The sequence below is a fragment of the Myotis yumanensis genome, unplaced genomic scaffold (assembly GCF_028538775.1).
Source record: "Myotis yumanensis isolate MYYU_CA2020_CCGP unplaced genomic scaffold, mMyoYum1.0.hap1 SCAF_10, whole genome shotgun sequence".
In the NCBI taxonomy this organism is placed as follows: Eukaryota; Metazoa; Chordata; class Mammalia; order Chiroptera; family Vespertilionidae; genus Myotis; species Myotis yumanensis.
The window spans coordinates 57,557,156-57,579,655 of record NW_027223761.1 but is presented as its reverse complement, the minus strand read 5'-3'; the positions used below and the strand labels follow the sequence as shown (position 1 = coordinate 57,579,655).

At 46.8% G+C, this 22,500-nt stretch overlaps 1 protein-coding gene across 1 annotated transcript in view; it reads left to right on the top strand.

Annotated features, from left to right (window-relative positions):
- The window catches only part of AMOTL1 (angiomotin like 1), a 148,486-nt gene that overhangs the window by 17,539 nt on the left and 108,447 nt on the right, over positions 1 to 22,500 (top strand). The window contains exons 3-4 of the mRNA XM_070425840.1: positions 5,911 to 6,045; positions 17,009 to 17,059. Coding sequence (XP_070281941.1) covers positions 5,961 to 6,045; positions 17,009 to 17,059 — 136 coding nt within the window. The 5' untranslated portion in view covers positions 5,911 to 5,960. The remainder of the gene's footprint in view (positions 1 to 5,910; positions 6,046 to 17,008; positions 17,060 to 22,500) is intronic.

Genomic DNA, 22,500 nt, shown 5'->3' with positions numbered 1-22,500 from the left:
CTTGATTTATAGTGTAAGTTATCAGCAAATGGGCTTGCTTGTTATGAGGGTGTTCATATTCCTTAGAACCCGTGTTGCTTGGATACTTGAATGATGGCAGATGCCTTTTGGTCCCCGAACATGGCACTTCTGGTTAATTGATTCCTTCTCTACAGATGGAGTTCTATCATGGCAGTTAAGGCAGAGTCAAAGTATGGCCAGGACTTCTCTGCATTTGTGTTCCTAAATGAAGCCCCCTCTGTCAGCAAGGACCCTGGAGCTCTTGGTTAGAGGTCGAGAGGGGCTCGGCTGCATTGGATGGGCAGGTGTCTTCTGTGCAGTTTCATCCAAAGCTTGGGGAGGGAGGCAGGTGAATGAGGGGGTTCTACTGGCATGCTGGGCAGAGGAGCAAGTATGCCAACTGAAGTAGGAGTTTCAGTGGGAGAATCTCAGCAAGTCAGACTGGCTGAGGTCAGAATGAGGTCAAGAATCAGAGGCAGATAGGGTGTGGTTTTTAGGTGGAGAAATTTCCAAAGAAGCAGAGGCAGAGGGTGAGGTAGCAAAGAGAATACTTTCCAAATGGATATGCTAAACTGAGATATGCTTGTGTCAAATATCATCATTCACTTATATTTTCATTTATTTAACAAACATATATTGAGTGATTACCTTGCGATAGCCACTGTATAAATGCTAGGAGTGCGTAAGTAAGGATGTCTGCTCTCAACTACATAGAGTGTGGACTAAACGTTAGAGACATATTAACAGTCAGTTGCAGGATAGTGTGATACATGCTGTAATGGGGAGACCACAGGGAAGTCTGAGGGGAACACGTGACCATATCTAAGATGAGATGAGAACGGTAAATTGTAGTTAGCACTGTGAGGCAGGAAGAACGATCTTGCCAGAGCCCCAGGAATTGCTAAATATACAAAAGACCAAACAGGGAAACTTATTCATGGATGGCAAATACTTCGCTCTCATTGGACCTTGGATGCCATATTAAGTGGTCCAAACTGGCTCATAGGAATGATGAATCATTGAAGCATTTTAATCAAGAAGTGATGTGTCAGCCAGCCACTGTGGCTCAGTGGTTGAGCACTGACCCATGCACAAAGAGGCACCACATCAATTCTCAGTCAGAGCACATGCCCAGGTTCCAGGCTCCATCCACAATAGGGGGCATGCAGGAGGCAGCCAATCAATGTTGATCTTTTTCTCTCTCATCGATGTTTCTGTCTCTCCCTCTCTCTCCCTCACTCTCTAAAATCAATAAAAACATATTAAAACAACAACAACAACAACACACACACACAAAACAAAACAAAACACCTATACTGAAAAAAAGAAGTTATGTGATCAGCTTTGTGCTTTAAAATATCACTGCAGCGAAGTGTGGAGAATGGTTGGAAAAAAGGGAGACCAAAGACCCACTGAAGTCTTTGTAGGATCTCGGTGAGAGATGATAGTGGCTGAACTAAGGCTGAGGCAATGAACACGGAGAGAAGCAGTTGCATTCTTGAGACATTTGAAAGTTAGACTGTACTAAGTGTGATGATTGATTGGATGTGAGATGTGATCAATCAATCAAGGATGGCCAGTTTCTGACTCAGGTAGCTGGGCGGATGGCTCACTCCACAGGCAGCTCTGAAAAGGGAGGAAGTTGTGTTGGTTTAAGGAGAGTTCTGGTTGTCGGGAGAGCCATAGAGTGAAGCCTCCTTAAGTCCAATGATCCAAACGTGTTCACACCACTCTTTCAGCGTAGACGGGTCTCTATTGGGAACTTAATGGTATTTAACATCTGACTAAGGGCCATATTCACTGGTTATTATCATTTATTCATCCATTCAGTCAGCCAATATTTGTTAAATATCAATTATGTATTAATAATATTCCAACATTCCATAGATCCCAGTGCCCAACTATCCAGGTGGCTTAGTTCTTCTCTCTCCCTCTCCTTTCCCCCTCCCCCTTTTTGCTAGTTATTTATTTTATTTTCAGATTTATTGAGGTATATTTGACAAATAATATTTTAAGATATTTAAAGTGTACATTGTGATGATTTGATATAAGTATACATTGTGAGGTGATTTCCTCTCATCTAGTAAACAAATCTTCACCTCTCTTATCTTTTTTTGTAAACATATTTAAGTCCTACACTTTTAATAAATTTCAGTTACACAACACAATGTTATCAACTATAGTTACCATGTTATACATTAGCTCCTCAGAACTTATTTATTTTATAGCCAAAAGTTTGTACACTTTTACCACCCTCTCCCAATTCCCCCCACCTTCCTGCCCCTGGCAACCACTTTCCTGCTCCATTTCTATGAGTTTTGTGGGGGCGTTTTCTTTCTAGAGTCCACATATAAGTGATACCATTCAGTATTTGTCTTCCTCTGTCTAGCTTATTTCACTTAGTGTAATGCCCTTCAGGTACATTTATGTTGTCCCAAATAGCAGGATTGCCTTCTTTCTTGTGGCTGAACAATATTCCTGTGTGTGTGTGTGCGCACGGGTGCGTGTGTGTGTGTGTATGTGTGTGTAAATATAACATCTTAGCCACTCATCTATTAACAAGCCGCTTAGGTTGTTTCCATCTCTTGGCTACTGTGAATAATGTGGCAATGAACATGGAGTACAGACATCTCTTTGGGAAAGTGCTTTTTAAAGCCCGAAGTACAACTGTAAGTTTTCAGTAGGCTTTTCCACTCATGCCACCCCACCTTATCCTGCATGCTGTTGTTTGAGCTGCCATGTGCTGCTTTAGAGAAAAGCATTTACTTACTTCCTATTCCCAGGGTTGCATTAATTTTTTTCTCTCTCATTAGTTTCTTCTTCATGAACTTAGTCATTGACAGGGTTTTTTTGTTTTGTGGGGGGAGAGAGAGAGAGAGAGAGAGAGAAACATCGACGTGAGAGAGACACATCCATCAGTTGCCTCCCACACAGGCCCCGACCAGGGGCCCTTTGGTGCATGGACTGATGCTCTAACCACTGAGCAGCTGGCCAGGCAGTCATTGACAGAGTTTTGCCTTATATAAAGGTTAAACACATCATAGAAAACCGTGGACAATTTGTTGTATATGGCCAGAGGCCTGGAAAAAATTTTCTAGGCTCTAGAGTTTCGTGACCCACTCTGTGGCTTCCTGGGCCTGATGTGATGGTGTGAGAGTTACAGTAACATATGTGATTGATCAAAATATTCCTCGAAATACCTGTGTTTGATGCAATTTCCTTTCATGTTTTATGCTTGGCTCTCTCAAGCTGAGGTGTGAAATTCAGGCAGCAGAGAAATCTTTAGGGTTTGCAGGTTGAAGTTAAAGCACTCAACATGAACCTATGCAGACTGGATTAATAAAGTACAGTGGGGCCTTGACTTATGAGTGTCCCAACTAACGAGTTTTTTGAGATACCAGCTGTTTGCATTGAGTTGATAGAGTAATTTGAGTTAACGAGCTCCTTAACAAGCTTCTTAACGAGCTCGGTCTCCGAAGGAATTAAACTCGTAAGTCAAGGCCCCACTATAAATGCATGGATGTGGGAGCCTAACCTCACACATCCAGAGATGTCATCTGGCAAATCTGTTTCCTGGGACCAGTGGGTGCCTAGGCCACTGGGCCAAGAAGGATGGGAAATCTACTTTGAAAACCACTCGCCAGCCCTGGCCGGTGGTTCTCAGTGGTTAGAACATCAGCCCACACATTGAAAGATCTCAGGTTCAATTCCCCATCAAGGGCACATATCTAGGTTGCATGATTGATTCCCGGCTGACTGGGTTACATGCAGGAGGCAACCAATGGATGTATTTCTTCCATATCAATGTTTTACTCTCGTTCTCACTCTCTCTAAAAATCAATGGAAAAAATATCCTGGGTGAGGATTAAAAAACAAGCAAATCACTCTCTAATTAATCAGTAAAGCTCTATTTTTGTCAAACAGACCTTTTAAAATTTCTACCTCTCAGGGATCCTGCAAGGATTAATGAAATGGTTTTGAGTGACCAATCTATTGTAAATAAATGTTGCCTTTGAAGAATGTAGTATTATTGTTAATGTTATTTCATAATTGATGAATATACAAGGTGTTAAATAGTTCATTTGATTAGAGCTATAGATGACAATACTAGGGTGGATTTCTATTTCAGACATGCTTTCCCTTTTGCACAGAGAGCACGTTCTCTTCCAATGGCAGACACCTTGGCCTCAATCAGCCACTTCTCACTGCTGAGGCTGACGCCCTTTGCTGATGCATAAATAATGCATATTTCTTGGCCCACAGATGTGGGCGGAGAGGCTGCCTTTGTATGTAAAAGCATATTATTATAGGCTGCGAGTCTTGAAAGACTAAACAGGTCTTTGGCAACATCTAGTCCCAATTTCTTCACTTAAAGTTGAGGACATTAAGTCCAGAGAATAAGTGGTTTGCCCAAACTCACCCAGTTAGTACACAGAGTCAAGGCTAAAATCAGGATTTATTGAAAAATCCAATGTTTTCTCCACAGCATTGTGCCATATCCATTCTGGTCTCAGATTCCCTCCTAATACTTGGAGTGTTCGCATTAAACACAAGTCCCTAGTGCGCCAGTACCCAGTAAAGTGCAGTACTAGCTTTGGTACCTCCTGGTGTTAGACTAGACACTTTTGGTGGTTTGTTGTGACTCCCAGGAGTGCCACACTTCTCTAGGCAGACGGCCAAAAAGCAATAAGTCAGTCTGCCACGTCTGCAGGCAGTCGGGCAGCTGTGCGGGAGCCTGCAGGGCAAATGTGAACAGCATTCTGGAGACCAAGTCAAGCCAGGTGCTCTGATTATAACAAATGATAATGGCTGCCCATTGTAATTAGGCGACAGGATTTCTGCCGGTGGATGTTCCACTTGCTGCATTCACTGATGAGGTCCATTAGTCATGTTCAATTACTCAGCCGCATCCATTGGAGGACCTGCTACCCGCAGAGCGGTATGAAGAGCTCTGCAAAGAAGTTTGGCCACCGCCAAAACCGGTTTGGCTCAGTGGATAGAGCGTCGGCCTGCAGACTGAAAGGTCCCAGGTTTGATTCCAGTCAAGGGCATGTACCTGGGTTGCGGGCACATCCCCAGTAGGAGATGTGCAGGAGGCAGCTGATCGATGTTTCTCTCTCATTGATGTTTCTAACACTCTATCTCTCTCCCTTCCTCTCTGTAAAAAAAAATCAATAAAATATATTTAAAAAAAAAAAAGTTTGGCCATGAGTTGTCGTTTTCCCAGATACACTTTATGAGGGGGACATTCCCCAGGCTGGACTTCTTGGGGGCAGCCAGCAAGGTGTCCTTTTCAGGAGGGCCCTTGTGACCTGTGACTTTTTATCATCATTTTCAAGAGGAAATGCAAGATTAGTCTCCATGGCCCTTTTTGGCCCTGGAATTTTCCTTTAAGATAATATATTTTTTTTCAGACCATAAAAAGAATGCATGTTTATTCTGGAAAGTGAAGAAAATTACAAAAAAATAAAAAGCACTCATATTTTCAATGCAATGATAGCTATTTTCAACTCAAAAATTTTCCAGCCTGTTTCCCAGGCATATATAGTATATATGTATTTATTATTATGAAATTGAGACCCTACTGAATCCAATGCTGAAATTCTAGGAGTCTACAAAATATGCAGAACTGAACAGTAAGTTCCTTGCTCAAAGCCTGGCATGTATTAGTTGCTCAATTAACTATAAACATTTGTTCACGGATGGAGAGAGAGCCGTGGTTCCTGGACTTGAGCAGTCTCATCATAAGATCGTACACTCAGGCCTTGCCCAGATCTTGACAGCAACCTTTGCATGTGAAAGAAACATAATAAACTGGAAACATACCCCTTTCCTTCCAGAAAGCCTCCCCTTCTCAAGAGAGCATTAGCAGTAACTCATCTCCATTTTTGTGCTCATTTTTTATTTTAGGAGGCGTCATTGGATGTGAGAGCTGCACGTGTAAGAGACTTGCCGGAAGCATGGACCTCAGTGAAACATGGTCTTTGGAGGAAGGAGCCTGGTTGTCTCATGCAGGAATTCATCATTTTGCCAACACCAGAGGAGGTACGGCTGCTTTTGATGTCCCTAATACACGTGGTACTCTGAAACTCCCAAACTCATTGTATCAACCCAGCTGTGCTCAGTAGGTGCCCAATGCCATCGGTCATTTCAAAAGCAGTCAGTAGAGAGGAGGGGCCTGGACTTTGGAGTCAGCAGGCCTGGGTTCAGATCCTAGATATTCTATTTACAAGCGATGTGGCCTTGAGAAAAATCTATCCTGTCCTCAGCTCTAACATGAGAGTAAGAGTGCCCGCTTCGTAGGCCTGTGATAGGACCGTGAGTAATGTAAGCTGTCATTTGCTGAGCCCTAGCCAGGTGGGAGGTTACTCACATATCTTTGAGCTCCTAATCCATGTCAGGCATTGTGTTCCTGCTTGTCTCTTCTCCCCTCGCCTCCTCTCCTCTCTTCTCCCCAGCCCTGCAAGGATTAGGGTTTAGGACAATGCAACTAGCATAAACAGAGTAGGTCAGCTCACCTTCCCTTCTTTTTCTTTGTCCTCTCATCTGATTAATGCAACTCACCATTAAATGATGGGGCTGTTGTTACTCTACTGGAGTGCAGCATAAATGTAAGAACCATACCCTGACATAGAGCTGTGGTCCTCGGTCATGTCTAAGAGTTCAACCTTCTCCCTCCCCCCAAATTATTGGAGATCTACTTTGGTGGCAGGAGCCAGTCTGTGGATGGAGAGATCAAAGCCCACTGAGGTTAACACAGTCACATGATGTTTTTAGTAAGGATATGCCTTCCATTTATTTGTTTATCCATTCGCTCAATAAATATTGAGTTTCTACTATGTGCCAAGCACTGGGAATACAAGAGAGACAAGGTGAGGTAGACATAGAGATCACCAGAATACTCTCTGCTGTGCCCCATTCTCAGCAATGAGCACTTACTGAGATTCTGTACTGTACTTGACACTGCGTCTTTCTACCAAGACTACTCCATACAATGGGAGAGTCCCCCTGAGACAATCAGCCTGTGATGATGGAGTGTCCAAGGCAGAGTAGGTAGTATTGCTGCATGTGGGTGAAGCACAGTAACAAGGAATCAGTGTGGCTGAAATCTGAAAATTCTTGTGGGCAGTTGGTGTTAGGTGGCATATGCTGGGGTCCAGGATAAGGGCTCAGTCCTAAAGGACTAGGTAGAAGGCCCAATGGGAGCCTAGCGAAAAGCTGAAGCGAGATAAGGAAACTCACACTCAGGAACAAAGTGGAAACCCCACTGTGCCAGACCCACGTCAGAATCGGACGAACGACAAAAACCATTGTAATCATTTGTTAGGTAGATACATTACACCAGACAAAATGCTAAGCTTTTTTTGTATAGAAACAGACTTTCTTAACTCATTCTCACAACAACCTTATTCTCATTTTATTAATGAAAAAACTGAGCCAGAAGAAGCTGAGAAACTTGTGCAAGGTCATTCGGCTGGAAAATGGCAGAGTGAGGGTTCAAACCTAGATCTGCCTAACCCCAAGTTACTGTAGGCTTTTGCCCCTCAATTCACTCTCCAACACTCCCTGCTCTGCCTTCTCTGGTGGTCCCTGTTACAGATTTCCACTTTATTGCCACAGTAGAAAAGAGAACTAGCTCTGAGCAGGGTTGGGAAAGAAACATGTTGTGGCAATTATCATCCAAGAGCCTCCTATGGCCGCCTCAGCTGATGCATTGCCAAGGCCTGACCTACCTGCTCCAGAGCAGCTTTCCTCCACACCCCACACCCTATCCCACCACTCCCACTCCTGGGCAGTGCCAGCTGCTTCATCTCTGAGGCCCCATGTGGGCTGATGGGGTTGACATTTCTAGTGAAGTCCTAGGGAAAGTCCTGGAAGAGTCCAGGCCTTGGGGTTTTTTCTTGGCTTCACGGAGTCCTCCAAGGACGGTGTCTTCTGCCCGGGAGGCCCAGTCATCCTGGTGAGTCACAGGCCTTGAGCTGGACCAGATCCTTGCAACATCTGCTTTCGTATTATCCTCAGAGCATCCCAGGCTGCCAGGAAGGTGGGACAGCCTCCAGGAAACTACCTGGGGAGAATCCAGGAGGTCTGGGGGTGATCCGAAGTTTCTGGAGGAAAGTCCCCCTGCCACTCCTGCCTTCTTCATGCCTAAAAATGCCCTCCAGGACTTGGGCCAGGCATTTTGCAAACTTATTTTAAAGGTCTGGAAGACATTTTCCAAACGAAATCATATGCAGTGCCTGACACACAAAACAGAAGGGGGGCCGTGTTGGGCCAGACTGATTCTGATTGTCGCATTACAAGATGGTGTGGCTGTTGCTCTGATTTGCCAGCTGCCATACCATAGTGTGGGGATTGGTGCAGGTGTGGAGGCCTCCGCAGCCCTTCCCGATGAATCTATGAAACACCTTTCCTATTATAGATATGCTCACTCAGCTGTTTGGGGTTCCTGCTGTCACCCACTCTTCCCAGGGGACTCAACCTGCTTAGGTTCCTGCGTAGAAGACAGGCAGGAAGTCTGGGGAACAGAACCTGGCGGTGGGGGCCAGGTGCATCTAAAAAGCCAGTGGTGCTGTTCCCATTACGCCCATAAAATCAGGAAGGAGCAGATTTCCCTTCTGGTGCCTCTCAAGGTCAGACATTTTAAAATATTTTTTTTATTGATTTCAGAGAAGAAGGGAGAGGGAAAGAGAAAGAGAAACATCAATGATGAGAAAGAATCATTGATTGACTACCTCCTGCATGCCCCCTACTGGGGATTGAACCCGCAACCCAGGCATGTGCCCTGACTGGGAATCGAACTGTGACCTTCTGGTTCATAGATCAATGCTCAACCACTGAGCCGTGCCAGCTGGGCAGTCAGACAGAGTTTTAACACATCGGGAAGGAAGGCAGGAACTTTTTCTGAGAGCAGTCTGTGTGCCAAGCACTCCATGGATGTTGTTTCACTTTATTCAAATCCTCATTGAAATCTTGTCAAGTAGTTGTTATCTCCATTTTGCAGATGAGGAAACCGAGTCTTGTAATGTGGCAAGATAACTAGGCCAAGCTCACCCAGCAAAGGCCAGTAGAGCTCACATTCAAACTCAGGTCTTCATACCCCAGAGCTGTGCTCTGTCCACTTCAATTCTCTGTCAATTCCAAAGAGCAACACTCGTGGGCACCTCCACCTTTCTGTGGTGCTTGATCCTTTTTGTCTATTTCTTTTGCATACGGTATGGTAAAAGGACAAAAACGATGGAATCTGTTCTCCATGATGTCTGATTGGCATTTTTTTAAACAAGATTCATAAAGGTCTGTTCATTTTACAGAGCAGGTTTGGAGACTTATCAAAGACTAGAGGCCTGGTGCATGAATTTGTGCACCAGTGGGGTCTCTCGGTCTGGCCTGTGGGATTGGACCAAAACTGGCTCTCTGACATCCCCTAAGGGGTCCTGGATTGCAAGAGATCACAGGTCAGGCTGAGGGACCCCACTGGTGCACTATCAGGGTCAGGGAGGGACGTGGGAGGTTGGCCAGCTGGCGAGGGGCTGTGGGAGGGTTCTGGCCTGTCTTGCTCAGGTCCGGCCAGACCCCAGCAGCAAGCTAACCTACAGGTTGGAGCGTCTGCCCTCTGGTGGTCAGTGCATGTCTAGCAAGCAGTTGAGCTGCCGTAGCATATCATTAGCATATTATGCTTTGATTGGTTGAACAGACGACTGGACAACTGGACACTTAGCATATTAGGCTTTTATTATATAGGCTTGGAGGCAGAATTCGGGCTGGAACCCAGACTCTGCTTCTCCTTCCAGCACCTATACTATGCTGACTGCTAAGACCTTAGCTTCTTGGAAAAATCATTTTAATATGAAAGAAGAGAGGCCCCTGTACAGCCAAGAAGACTCTATTTGCAGTCTCCCAAAGAAGCAATTCCCTCTCAGGCCTCTGTCCAGAGTGACCGGGTGGAAAACGTGAGATTGGGGAGGTCTCTGCTGCTCAGCAGAAACTCACATTCATACTGTAGATGTCTTTGTTTTACTGGTTTAGTCATACACATCCATTGCAGCAACTGCTTTTTCACTTAATCTTAACGCAGGGTATTTTGTTTGATTTCACTCAATAGATCTAAGTGTGAGTTGGAAGTGTATGATTTTCCTCTGCAGGGACCTGTTTCTTTGTGTATTTTTGGAATGGTTCTTTATTCTGATTCATATTCACATACACCTTCCAGTAGCTTCTTGGCTCAGCCAGAGTTTATTCCCTTTGATGTGATGCTGAGTTAGGAGTCTTTTAAATCTTCATCTCTATTCCATAGCTATTAACAGGAACCCTGGGGGCCTGGATGGATTCAATTTGTTTATATATTTCATAAAACACTATGCTTTTGTTAATAGCATCGACTGCATTGGTATTTGAAATTTTCAGAAGACATATTTAGCATTTTTACCAAAATGAATCCTTGGTTTCCTGCCAGACTTAATATGATATCATGTCTTGGCCTAACTCAGTGGTTCTCAACCTTGGCTGCACATTAGAATCACCTGGGAATCTTTTAAAAATCCTGATATTTTAAAATCCCAGGTGATTCTAATGTGCAGCCAAGGTTGAGAACCACTGAGAACTGATAATGATTTTTTCCAGGTGAGATATAGTTAACTGTTCTTCCTATAGAACCAGTTTCTTTCTCCTGGAAGTTATAAAGCACTTAAAGCAGTTATCTGAGGTTTTATTTTTTTTTTAAAGGGAAATCAAGCAACTGTATTTTTTTTCTCCCTTTCATCAAGTATTATAAAAATGTGGGGTTGTGCTAAAAGAAAAGACTATTAAACCCCAAGAGAAGGAGAAATGCCCTTTTGGCCATTTAGCCCTAGAGCTAATGCTGTGACCAATTAGGTACAAATTTCTTTTTGATGAAACCTTATGGGGGAGGGGGGCATACATTTGTCCTTGGTGTCCTCTGTTGGTTTGTCCTAAGAGGATGCAGAAGGGAGTCATGCTGTGCTCAGGCAGCCATGGCCCCACTCCACCCTCCTACATCAGCCCCGCCCACGCTCACCAAGGAGAGGAGGGGAGGCGGGGTGGGCATTGCTTCTCCACTTGCTCTGCTGTTAACTGGCAGGACCTACTGGAGGCAGGAGGCAACCTGCAGAGAAGATGAGCAAAGGGCAATGCCAGAGAGGAGAGGAAGGCAGAGAAAGGGCTCAGCCCACACCTTTCAGTCCTCATGCTCCAGGGATTGGGGCTGGGAAGGTTGAATACAGATCCTAGTAGCCTCTAGCTACCATTCTAACTTGTTGTTATGACATTTTTAAAGGGTAGTGATAGCATACCTGGCTGATTAAAAACCCTTCTCCCCATGTGGCATCTATCCCTTCACCCATCGCTTGGAGCATGCCTGTTATATATGAATGTTAAAACTAGGGGTTGGGTTCCTAGGTTAAATTCCAAAACCCATTCAACTTGTGATGTAGCAGGCAATAGTAAGCGTGGACATTAGCCCCTTGTGTTATCTGTTTCTAGGGAAAGCCTGAGTCCCAGGAATATTTTCTTCTTGCTGTTCTCTCCTCATGTCCCATTGTCTCATATATACTGTCCTAGAGATAGGAGGGGGGACTCACTCTTTCTGTCTGCAGGGGCCATGACAGCAGGAGGCTCACTTTCCTCCTAAGTCAGTAAAAAGAGGGTCAAGCTTGCTATGTGGGGGAGAAAGGAACATTTACGCAGCCTCCACTGTGTGCCAGGCACTGTGCTTGGTCTCTCTCATACTTTGCCTGTGTTGCTTGTCCGGACAACCCAATGAGATGAGTGTTGCTGTCAGGAAACTGAGGCTCTGAGAGGCTTAATGAGATCCTGGGATTGCCCCCTAATAATTGACAACCCATAAACTAATGCACTGTCTTTTATAATTCAGTGGCCCTCCAGCAGAACCGTTCCTTTTTTTTTTTTTTTTTTTTTGGTTAATCCTTACCTGAGGATATTTTTCCATTGATTTTTTTAGAGACAGTGGAAGGGAGGAGGAGAGACACAGAGAGAGAAGCATCAATGTGAGAGATACACATTGATTGGTTGCCTATCACAGGCACCCTCACCACCACCAGGTCTGGGGATCGAGCCTGCAACCAAGGTACATGCCCTTGCCTGGAATCGAACCTGCTGTGGGCCAATACTCTACTCATTGATCCAAATGACCTAGAGCAGAACTGTGTCTTTATAAGAGGCCTATCAGAGTCAAGAAAGGCTGGGCACTTGGGATCTTCCCTGCAGTTCTATAAGGTCCTCTGACATGGAATCCCTTGTTAGGAGTTGAGCAAGTTGAGGGCAGGACCCTGTTCTGATCACCTTTGTAGCTGCAGTGCCTCGCAGTACCTGGAATTGTGGTAAATTCTCCATAAATGTTTGATTAACAGGAAATATTATTGTTTGCTCTGGCTTCCTAAGATAGGAAATTGGAATCATACATTTTAGAAGCATTTTCAAAGGCAAATATTGAAAAAAGAAAAATATTTTCTCATTAGCTTTGGTTGATTAGGAAATTCAAATACCTGAAGTACTGTAAGAAAAGTTCTTAGCTTAGGAGGCATCAATTTATAGGAGGAACAAAGGGGAGTCCATTGTGAGTTAGAACAGTTGGGCAGGCTCAGCATCTAACTGCTGCTGGAGCATTTGCGATGCTCTTCTTATGGGAAGTACCTGGTGCTGGCTCCATATAACCAACTTTCAAGCCAACTCTTGGAACACAAGTAGGGACGATATTACATTACCCTTAATTTGGAGCATATTCTGTGGTTTGTGACTCCTTCCAGTAACTCAAAGTTGTTAAGGAGCCCATTCTCTCAGCTGTAAAAGGAGTTTGTCATCCAATAATCCTATATAATAAAGAGGTAATATGCAAATTAACCCCCACGCCCTCACAAGATGGCTGCCTACAACCAGGCTGGCACGGGGGTTAGTGAGGGATGACCAAACGACTGAACAAGCAGGGTGCGTGGGGTGACAAGACCGGCGGGGGGTGGGGGGGCAGTTAGGAGCGACCAGGCCAGCAGGGAGGGGGCAGTTGGGGGCAACCAGGCCTGCAGAGGGGGGCAGTTGGGGGTGACCAGGCCAGCAGTCGGGGGGGGGGTAGTTAGGAGCGACCAGGCCAGCAGGGAGGAGGCAGGTGGTGGCGACCTGGCTGGCAGCGGGGGGCAGTTAGGGGCAACCAGGCAGGCAGGCAGGTGAGCGATTAGGAGCCCGGGATCGGGTCTAAACCGACAGTCGGGGTCCCGAATTGGAGAAGGTGCAGGCTGGGCTGAGGGGACTCACACCCCCCCCCCCCGCCCCCCGCCACCCTGTGCACGAATTTCATGCACCAGGCCTCTAGTAACTATTATTTACCAGATCTTCACAATATGACAGTCTTTCTTCTTGGAACTCTACGTGGATTAGTTTATTGCACTCTAATCACAACCTTATGAGTTAGGAATGATTATTATCTCTATTTTTACAGAAAACAGAGGCTGGCAGAAATTAAAATTCTAGCTAATAGTGGAGCTGGTATTAGAACCAAGGCCTGGCTGACCCCAAAGCCCTCTGCAGATGGTCTCTCTCAGAACACAAAGACTAGTTTGCCTTTCATCATGAAGGGGAAACCCTAGCTGGTTTGGCTCAGTGGATGGAGCGTCAGCCCTCAAACTGAAGGATCCTGGGTCGGATTCTGGTCAAGGGCATGTGCCTCAGTTGCAGGCTCAATCCCTGGCCCTGGCTGGGGTGCGTGAAAGAGGCAACCAATGGATGTGTTTCTCTCTCTGTCTCTCCCCTTCCTTTCCACTCTAAAAAAAGAGTCAATGGAAAAATATATTCTGGTGAGAATTAACGACAACAACAACATGATTGGGAAATGGAGGAGTTTGATCCTGCAGAAAGTCCATCTGAGCCCATTCACTCATGGGATCAGTGTATTAGCACCAAGAACTGACCATTGGAATTGGCAATGGCAAGGCCAGCCTTGACCTTGACAAGAGCTACTTTGGAAGAGTGGTGAGCTAGAAGCTTGTCTAAGAGTAAAAGGTAGAAATAGGTAAAAAGTATAGAAAATTTTTTAATGAATTTTGTTGTAAAAGACAGCTGAGAATTGAGAATGGTAGATGGAGAGAAGAAAGGTAGGTGGAGTCAAGAAAGGATTTTTTTTTTTTAAATATAGAAACAGTGGCATGTCTGTATAGATCTAAAACAGAGGAAAACTGTAATTTGGATTGGGGGGGCGGGAAAGTCACCTGAGAAGGCACAGGATTTGATCTGCAGTGGAGGAGCTGGCCTTCAATGGAATAGAGACAGTTCATCCACAGTAACAGGGGTGCAGGAAAGTATGTAAATCAGGCAAATGTAGAGTGACTGCTGGGCTGCACTAAGGTCCACTTGCAGTTAGTGGTAACAAATTGAACATAAGACCAGGAAGCATGCTGTAAGCTTCTCCATTATGTTTATCTGGGTGCTGGCAGAGCAAGAATTAGTCTTGATCAGGGTTATGGTTTTTCCAAGGAAGTAATATGGAGAGAGAGGGACATAGATTTGAGTATGTATTATCAAGAGAGATGATAATAATGAACCTGAGCAATTTGATTTAACTACATAATGCAGAATTCTCCTAAACATTGGCTGATACAATCTATAATAATAAAAGCATAATGTGCTAATTAGACTGAAGAGCCAAACGACCTTCTGGACAACCTTTCGGATGAAGCCAGGGCTGCGAGGGCTGAGGCAGCGGCCACAGCTTCCAGGGCCAAACCCCTTGCACGAATTTCATGCATTGGGCCTCTAGTTTGATAATAATGAACCTGGAAACTAAGATGGATATAAGAGGAAGAAATGTCATGAGAACAGTAAGGAACAGAAAAAAGGTCATGGGAAAAGTAAATTATTGGAGCTGTTAGGGTCAAGGAGACATTGAATTAAGAAAATAGACTAGCTGGGAAGGTAGGAAGTGGTGGCTGGAGAGTGGAATGCTTGACATTGAGATCTTTGGATGGTGCCACTATGAGAGCAGAGAGCTGAGACAGTTGGAGGTCAAGGAAGAGAGAGGATGTTGAAGAGTTGAGAGACCAGTGTGAGAAAGATCCATTAGGTAGACTTGGATATAAGAATGTTCATGGGAATTGTATTGGGGAATTGATAGTGAGTCAGATGCCAATAGCTTCAAGGAATGAAGTAGAAGAACCCACGGGTTTGTCAATGGCTGCAGTAGTAGGGTAATGTGGTCTGTTATTTTCAAGGAGGAGCCAGGTTTTGATCAGAGTAAGAGATTGAAAGAAACATTCATATAAGAGGCTGAGGATATTGGGAATGTTGCTGGTGATGACCCATGAATTCCTGGGGGCAAAAGGGAGGATTCTAGGAGGTGAGAAAGGCAAGAGTGATGTGTGCAAACATTCACCCAAGCACATTCGCTTCTTGGATTTGGGAGCTCAGATTGTCAGGAGTCGGAAAAGAAGATGGAGAGATAAGCGAAGCAGCTCAAGAATGGCTGCTTCCCCATGAGCAATGCTGGCTAGAGAAGCTTCTTTCTGCCCTCCAAGGTCATTTGTAAACTGAAAGCTGACCATGGAGAAGCCAGAGGTGGCTGAGTGTTCGCACAATTACAGCCTGTTGGCAGAGGTTCGGTGCCCTCAGGCTGCGGCAGCTGGTGATCTGATCATGTTGAGATTAGAGAAGGCCCCAACAGGTTGCCCAGGCTGTTGACTCCAACTGTCAGTCTCTAATGACAAGGACAGAGAAGGGAAACCATTTTCCATGTTTGCTTCTACCTTCCTCTTAACTCCTCCTGCATCCCCTGCATCCGAGTGGGCACTCTCTCTGGAGCACATCTCAAAAGCCCAGGGCCCTCCCAGGTAGGGTAGTCCATTAGCCCTGGGGGGGGGGGGGGGCACAATACAACCTCCCCATTTATTCAGGCCACTGATCCAGAGAGGAGGTTCCCACAATCGGACATGCATTACTTTAGTACAACTCCGACACCCAAACCGTAACTTCTGCTTCTGCATTATGTATTTGAAACCGCTCAGCTCTTTATATGGGAAAAGGAACACTCCTCTACTCCCCTCATACACTCAGACAGACAGACAGAACATCACAGTGCTGTGCAGTCATCCATAAGTTACTTAACTTCCCAGGGTCAGTTTGCCTGCCTGGGAATGGAGACATTACCTTCCCTGCTTGCACCAGGTGGTGTCTTAAGGGGAAGATATGTTTGGACCCAAGTAAGAATTCAGGTCCATGAACAAGGAGGGGTGGGAGCATTGGAAGCTCCTCCTCCCTTGCGGCGAGACCTATTCAGGCTCTAAACATCCTGCATCTCCCCACCGAGAAGCACAGACCACACGATTTCCCAAGCATCGTAGTAGGGCAGACACGATACAAAAGAGCAGGGATCATTTCAGAACTGGTTATGCTCGAATTTTTAATACATGGTCAAGGCGGTGGGAGAGGACCCCTCTAACCGAGAGTTGGGAGGAAGCGCGCGCGCCGCTGCCCAGCGTGACGGCCGCGGTCGCCTAGCAACGGGCGGCGGGGATGCGCGCGGGGCGGCGGGCCGGGTGGGCGCAGAGAGCTCCCTCAGTCGCCGCCCACACCGCACGTCCTCCAGCCTCCCGGAGCGCACGGGAAACTTTGGGGCTTCTCGGCCCTGGGGCGTCGGCGCGAGGCCCGGCGGACGCAGCCATGAGCCCCGCGGGCTGAGGGCTGAGGATGAGGCCGCGGCGCGCGCTGGGCCCGGGGAGCCGCGGGTCGCACCCTTGGAAAGTTGGCGCGCACCTGCCCGGGGCTGGGGGCGCTCGGTCCCGACCGAATTGCTCCCGGACTTTCTTGGGCCATTTCTTCTCCCCCGGGGACCGGGCGTCCCGAGCCCTGAGTGGCCCCGGGTTCACGAATTCTGATCCCTGGGAGAGAAACCGCGCTTTTCTCGGAGACCTGCGCGCTAACTGATGCTTAATCGATTGGCGCTGAATGGTTGCAATTCCATTTTTGTTTTGTTTTGTTTTTCTTCTCCCTCCAGACAATGACTTTGTGGAAGCGTCTCCCGCGCCTTACAACCCGGAGGAGTTGGGTAAGTCCCCCTTTGCCTTTCTTCTCTAATTCTGCTCGAAAACCACGCGTTTGGGGGTCGCCCAGACGAAATCCTTGGGGGTGGGGGTGGGGGCGGAGGGAAAGGGCCAGAGGACACTTCCTGTCTGCGCGTTCTTTCAGGGCAAGCACTGGCTTTTTCTGGGTGTGTGCTGTGGAGTGGTGGGGACAGTGGCCTATGTGCGATGGGGGACAGAGGGCGGGACCCAGGCCAGGGGTGCTGCTCCGGGCACCACGCACAGCAAACTTCCCGACCTGGGGCCTCTGTAAGCATCCAGACTCATCCTGGCTGGAAGGACGCGAGGGCGGCAGGTTCTGCTTAGCCACGTACCGTGTACGAGAAGGACATCCTGTGGATAGTCCTTAACCTGAATGTAATGAAGTCCAGGACCACAACCGGCGATCCAGTAATTAAATTCCAGGACCTGGGCGCTGCATCCCTTCCTGGTTTGCCTGGTATTCCTCATTTGGCCTGTAGGTGTCTGGAATTAGGGCATTTCATCCTCCTGTGCGGAGATCTGTGGTGGGCGAATCAGACACTTGTCAAAGACAGACTTCCTTATGTGAAGAGGACATTTGCACCGTTAGGATCCCCCTCAGTATTTCTGCCACCCAGTCTCACTTGGTGGCTTCGTGGTTGTGTGTTTTTCTTTCTGCTGTTGCTGCTTCTCTTATTCTTTTCTTCTTTTTTCTCACTCTGGTTTAGTTTAGCTGCTAACAATCTGGGCTCTCAGACCTGTCCTTGCTGTTCTCTTACCCCCGGCTTAAAAATCTTGCCTTCCTACGGCGAATGACTGTTTAAAAATGTTTATCCACAGTGCCCTTCTCAGCCTTGGGTACTGTGTTTCCCTCTGCCTGGGGTCAAGTCCCACACCACCTGAAATAAAATTCCATCTCAGCCAAGCCTTGCATTCATTTCTAGGTCTGGATCAAGGATGGCATTCTGAGGCAGAGACGGGTACCTTGTTTTATTCAGATGTGTTTCTGACAAGTTGTGAGGCAATCGCATCTCTGTAAATGGAATCATAAATTAAGCGCACGAGCAAAACTAGCTCTTAAAGACAAGCGATGGTGGATCCTTTTATGAAATGAAAATGACATCTAAACTATAGCTTTGCATGAAGTGATTTAAAAAAAAAAAAGCAAACTCTTAGTGATTTGCCCCATGTGTGGATAATTGTATGTTAATGTCGCCAGCATGGCCACTCCACAGTGTGACAGAAACTGTTTGGTCCTTTTCAAGTTTAGATAAGCAAAAGCAGTGGCAGGAAGGGCCTTCCTGCTCTGAGAAACCACCTGTCTATCTGCTAAATCGTTTGCATTCACAGAATGATTTATGCACCAGAAGGGCCTAGGTGTTTGACCCTCTTCCATCCCCATCTCTCCCTCTGAGGCTGACAGGACTGCCCAGCTGAGTCACTGATAAATAGGGGAGCCCTTCCAATTAGCGGTAGAGAATAAGAAAGCAACCTTTTTTCTCTACAGCTTTCCTGTGGGGCATGTCCAGTTTCTCACGAGGAAATGAGAGTGTGAGAGGAATCATGGGGCGCCGGGCGTCCAGGGTGACAGGGAATATAAAACACAAGTCTGGGAGTCTGAGACCAGGGTTCTCGCCCTCACTCTGCTCCATCTTCCTTAGCAGATATGTTAACCAGCCTGTTTTCTCATCGTGGAAAAGCCGGGGTTGAGCCAGATGACCTCTAAGGTGTCATCCAGTTCCAGCCTCCTGATCGGCTGAGAGGGGCCTGAAAGCAGAGGGTGCCCGCAGCTGTTGGGTATTTATTACTCACATCCAAGTGGCATGCTGTTTGGGAGCATGGTGTCCTCCGAAGGGTTATCCTCTCTCTGACAGAGCGGCTCACTGGATGGCACTGCATTGTATCCATGCAATTTGGGTCAAAGAGGGAGCTGGGTTTCTCCCTTGGAAAGAATCAGGGTAGGTTTTGGTGCTTGTCTTAGACTCAGCAGGAACAATGCCTCTTACAGCCGGTGATGAGTTTGTCAAGCAGTCATCCTTTCTGGAGCACAGATTCACCCCCCGTCTAGAATATAAGGGTGGAGGGAGAGGTAAGTTATGAAAACTTAGTTCTATCGCTGCACTTACTGTGACCTTGGGCAGGTATCCAAAGTGCTCTTGGCCTCAATAATTCAGCAACCCACTGGGAGACCTTGCACGGATGCTGTAACGGTGCACGCCAAGCACCACGTGCTGTGTATGGGAGTATTCAGGAAGTATTTGTTGTCGTTATCTTATTATTATTATTTATTTGAAAGATATTCCTTTCCCATGTGTGAAGGCTGGACTAGTTCTTATCAATTGTCCCACCTCGTAACCAAAACCATCTTTATTTCTACAATTTTCTCTGCAGCGTAGCTAGTTTCCAAAAACAGATGCGCAGGCATAGCGATCAGGTCAATTGAATTGTCAAGTTATTTGTCCCTGAAGCAGCACATGGAACGAGGCCTTTGGTAACAGTCCCACCACTTTCTTGTGGCATGATCTGTAGTCTGTTTCACCTCCAAGTTTTCCTATCAGTCTCCCAATGTACCACAACTGGCTCCTCGAGGAGTTAATTCTCAGTGTTACAGCAAGATCACGTAATGAAATTAAGTTACCAAAAAAGGCGTGTATCTCTGGATGAATGCTATGTTGAAGGCTGCTCATGATGGAGAGTTCAGAAATATGTACTCCCTCCTGCGCAGTTTCACTGGGTGAGGAGGCAAAGCCCACACCTCTTCAAAGCCTTTCTGTAGTCCCATCCACAGGTAGAAGTGATGGCCATCTCAGGAGGTAAGAGAGATGCGTAGGGAGTTGGGGTGAACCTAGTTATGACCATGTCTGCCCCTGTCTAATAGCCTTGATCGACGCCCCACTATCTAGAGGATTGGTTCGGCGTAGGAGGACCTCCACCCGCTGCATTACCCCCATTTGCTATAACCTTCTGGTTATATTGAACTATGGGGAGGTCTCCAAAATCAGATCTGTTCCCTGTGTCTGTGGGCCTTTCCTCCTCTCCGCTCGCCTCCCATGGCTGGTTCCTCCTCCTTCTTTGACACTAAGCCCATGAGTCATGTCCTGCTAGTGTTTCTCAAGCCTGTACATTCGAATGGGCAGAGCTATTAAAAGTCCTGACTCTGACCAACTGTAGCAGAATCCTTGAAGTGTAGTCCCAAACATCAGTGTTTTATCAGCATGTGTGATTTTTTAAAAGTCATCCCTCAAGTGATTCCCATATGTAGCCAGAGTTGTCCGCTACTGCCCTTGATTGTGGCCCCCTCATTCTTCTTGGTAAATCTAGCAGCCAGCACAGGGCCCGGCCCAGGTAAATCTTCAGTAAATGTTTGTTGCACAAGTGAGTGAGGGAGTCAGCCTGGGATGCTGTGTCTTTTCATAGTGATGATACAGCTTTAAGATTGGCCTCTCTGCTCGTAGTGATGGTGCCTTGGGGACCGAATCCTTTGACCTGTGGCCTCTCTCTCCTTTGTTCGTTTCTTAGGCTTATCCAATTTATCTCTTATTACTATTCTTAAAAATTGAAGCGTTAAAACCATGTGTAGTGCTTAAGAGCATGTGGGTTTGGTTTTTGCCCCACCTCTGATTTGCCTTACGACCATGGGCAAGGCACTTGATCCCTGTCTCTGCTTCCTAACCTGTCAATCCATGTGCTGACTATTTTCTGATGCTCTTCTAGGCCCGCTCACCACCCTTCAGGGCTCTGCTTTGTGCCCTGGAAACCTTACCTTCTGGAACGGGTCACCTGGCTTGCGGGTGGATTTCACCAGTGAGAGGCACTGGTGGGATATGGGAGGGTGGAGAGAAAGATGTCTGGCTACTTATTCCCTTCCCTTCAGGAGGCTGTGTTATTTGAGGCCTCAGCTCCTCTAGAGTCACCCTCTCTTACGGCATCAGCTCTTGTTGGATTCTGGAACCTTCCTTTCTGACTGAGGGGTGGGAGCAGCCCCAGGAGCTTCTTCATCACTTGTTTTCCCTTAACCCTGCCCCCCCCCCCCCCCCCCCCCCCACGCACACACTTTTGTCAGCAGTCCTTTCATCACTTTCTTCAGTCTCTCCTCTTGGGCACACCACCCATTTTCTGATAGGGCCCTGACAGGTACAATGGGGATGATAACAGCACCAGCTTCCGAGCATGATTGTGAGGAATAAATCATTTTAGGAGGAAGGGGCAAATGAAATAACCATCATTAAACATGTACTATGTTTTCATGTCCCTAGGCAAATGCTCTGACACCTTCGGGCATGGTCAAAACCTTCTGAAAGATTTAATTTTTAACATATAAGTTTTTAAAATGTTGCCATTCATCTCCTCTTCCCCACCCAGTATTGGGAGGTTCCGCCAAGACTCAAGACTTAGGAAAAAATCGGTTCCAAGTCAAATATATCCTGCATCCGAAGTTTCTTCCCTTCCATTCCTGGGGGCGAATAAGGAGAAACGTCCTAGACTTAACATTCACCTACTTGGTGCCGGGCACTTTACATGTGTAAACAGTCCGCTCAGCCTCCCAGCCTGGAGTTTACGTCATGTCCCCTACATTAGTACCCCCAAATATAGTGACTTCTGAGCATGTGCCTGCCCATATTGCTAAGAAAGCAAGTCTTTCTTTAGGGCTGTCCCCCAATTTTATGTCCAAGAATTCTCAGGGGTGCGCCCTTGCATCCACGGAGTTAGTTCTGGCTGCTCTAGCCTTTCACCAGGGGAGCTGGAACTCAGATACGTCTTGCTGAGGCTCGTGGACACCATGATAACTGCTCCAAGTCCTCTCTGAAGAAACCAGTGACCACATGTCTCCGGACATCACTGCTGCTGCCCCAGCTCACCCCAGAACGTGGAGGCTTGGCATTTGTCTGTTTCCCCTTGTCCTAACCTATGTTGGCCTCAGGGGTGAGGACCCTGCTCTCCTTTGTACTCTTTCAGCCTCAGAACGGACCCAGGTCCTTCAAATTACTACACAAGCCTAGCCCCGCTGAGAGTCTGGGATCAGGTTGGCACCATGGCCAGCTCTGAGCCAGCCTCCAATCAGCCGGAGCCAGGCACCCCACCCCTGGGCCCACCCCAGGTCTCACCACCCTTGGAAGCTATTTCTCTTGCCTTCCTCCCGCCGCAATCCCAGAACATAGCTTCCGAGAGGAAGGGAGTTTTCACCCCAGTTTAACTTTTTCTCAGGATGATTGACAGTGGAAAATTCAATTCCCTTCACAGGAAACCTCACCCTACGGCAGGGGGTGTGGTCTGACCTCCAGGCTGCAACAAAACATTCACAGAACTGTTCGCCATTGTCCCGGTTCCCCAAGTCCGGGCAACTCGGTCTGTTCTGTTATTGATCTTGTTGGGCACACTGCTCATTTCATCCTCAGAACAACTCAGTGAAGCCGCAGAGAGGATTTTCACTTGATGGAGGAGGAAA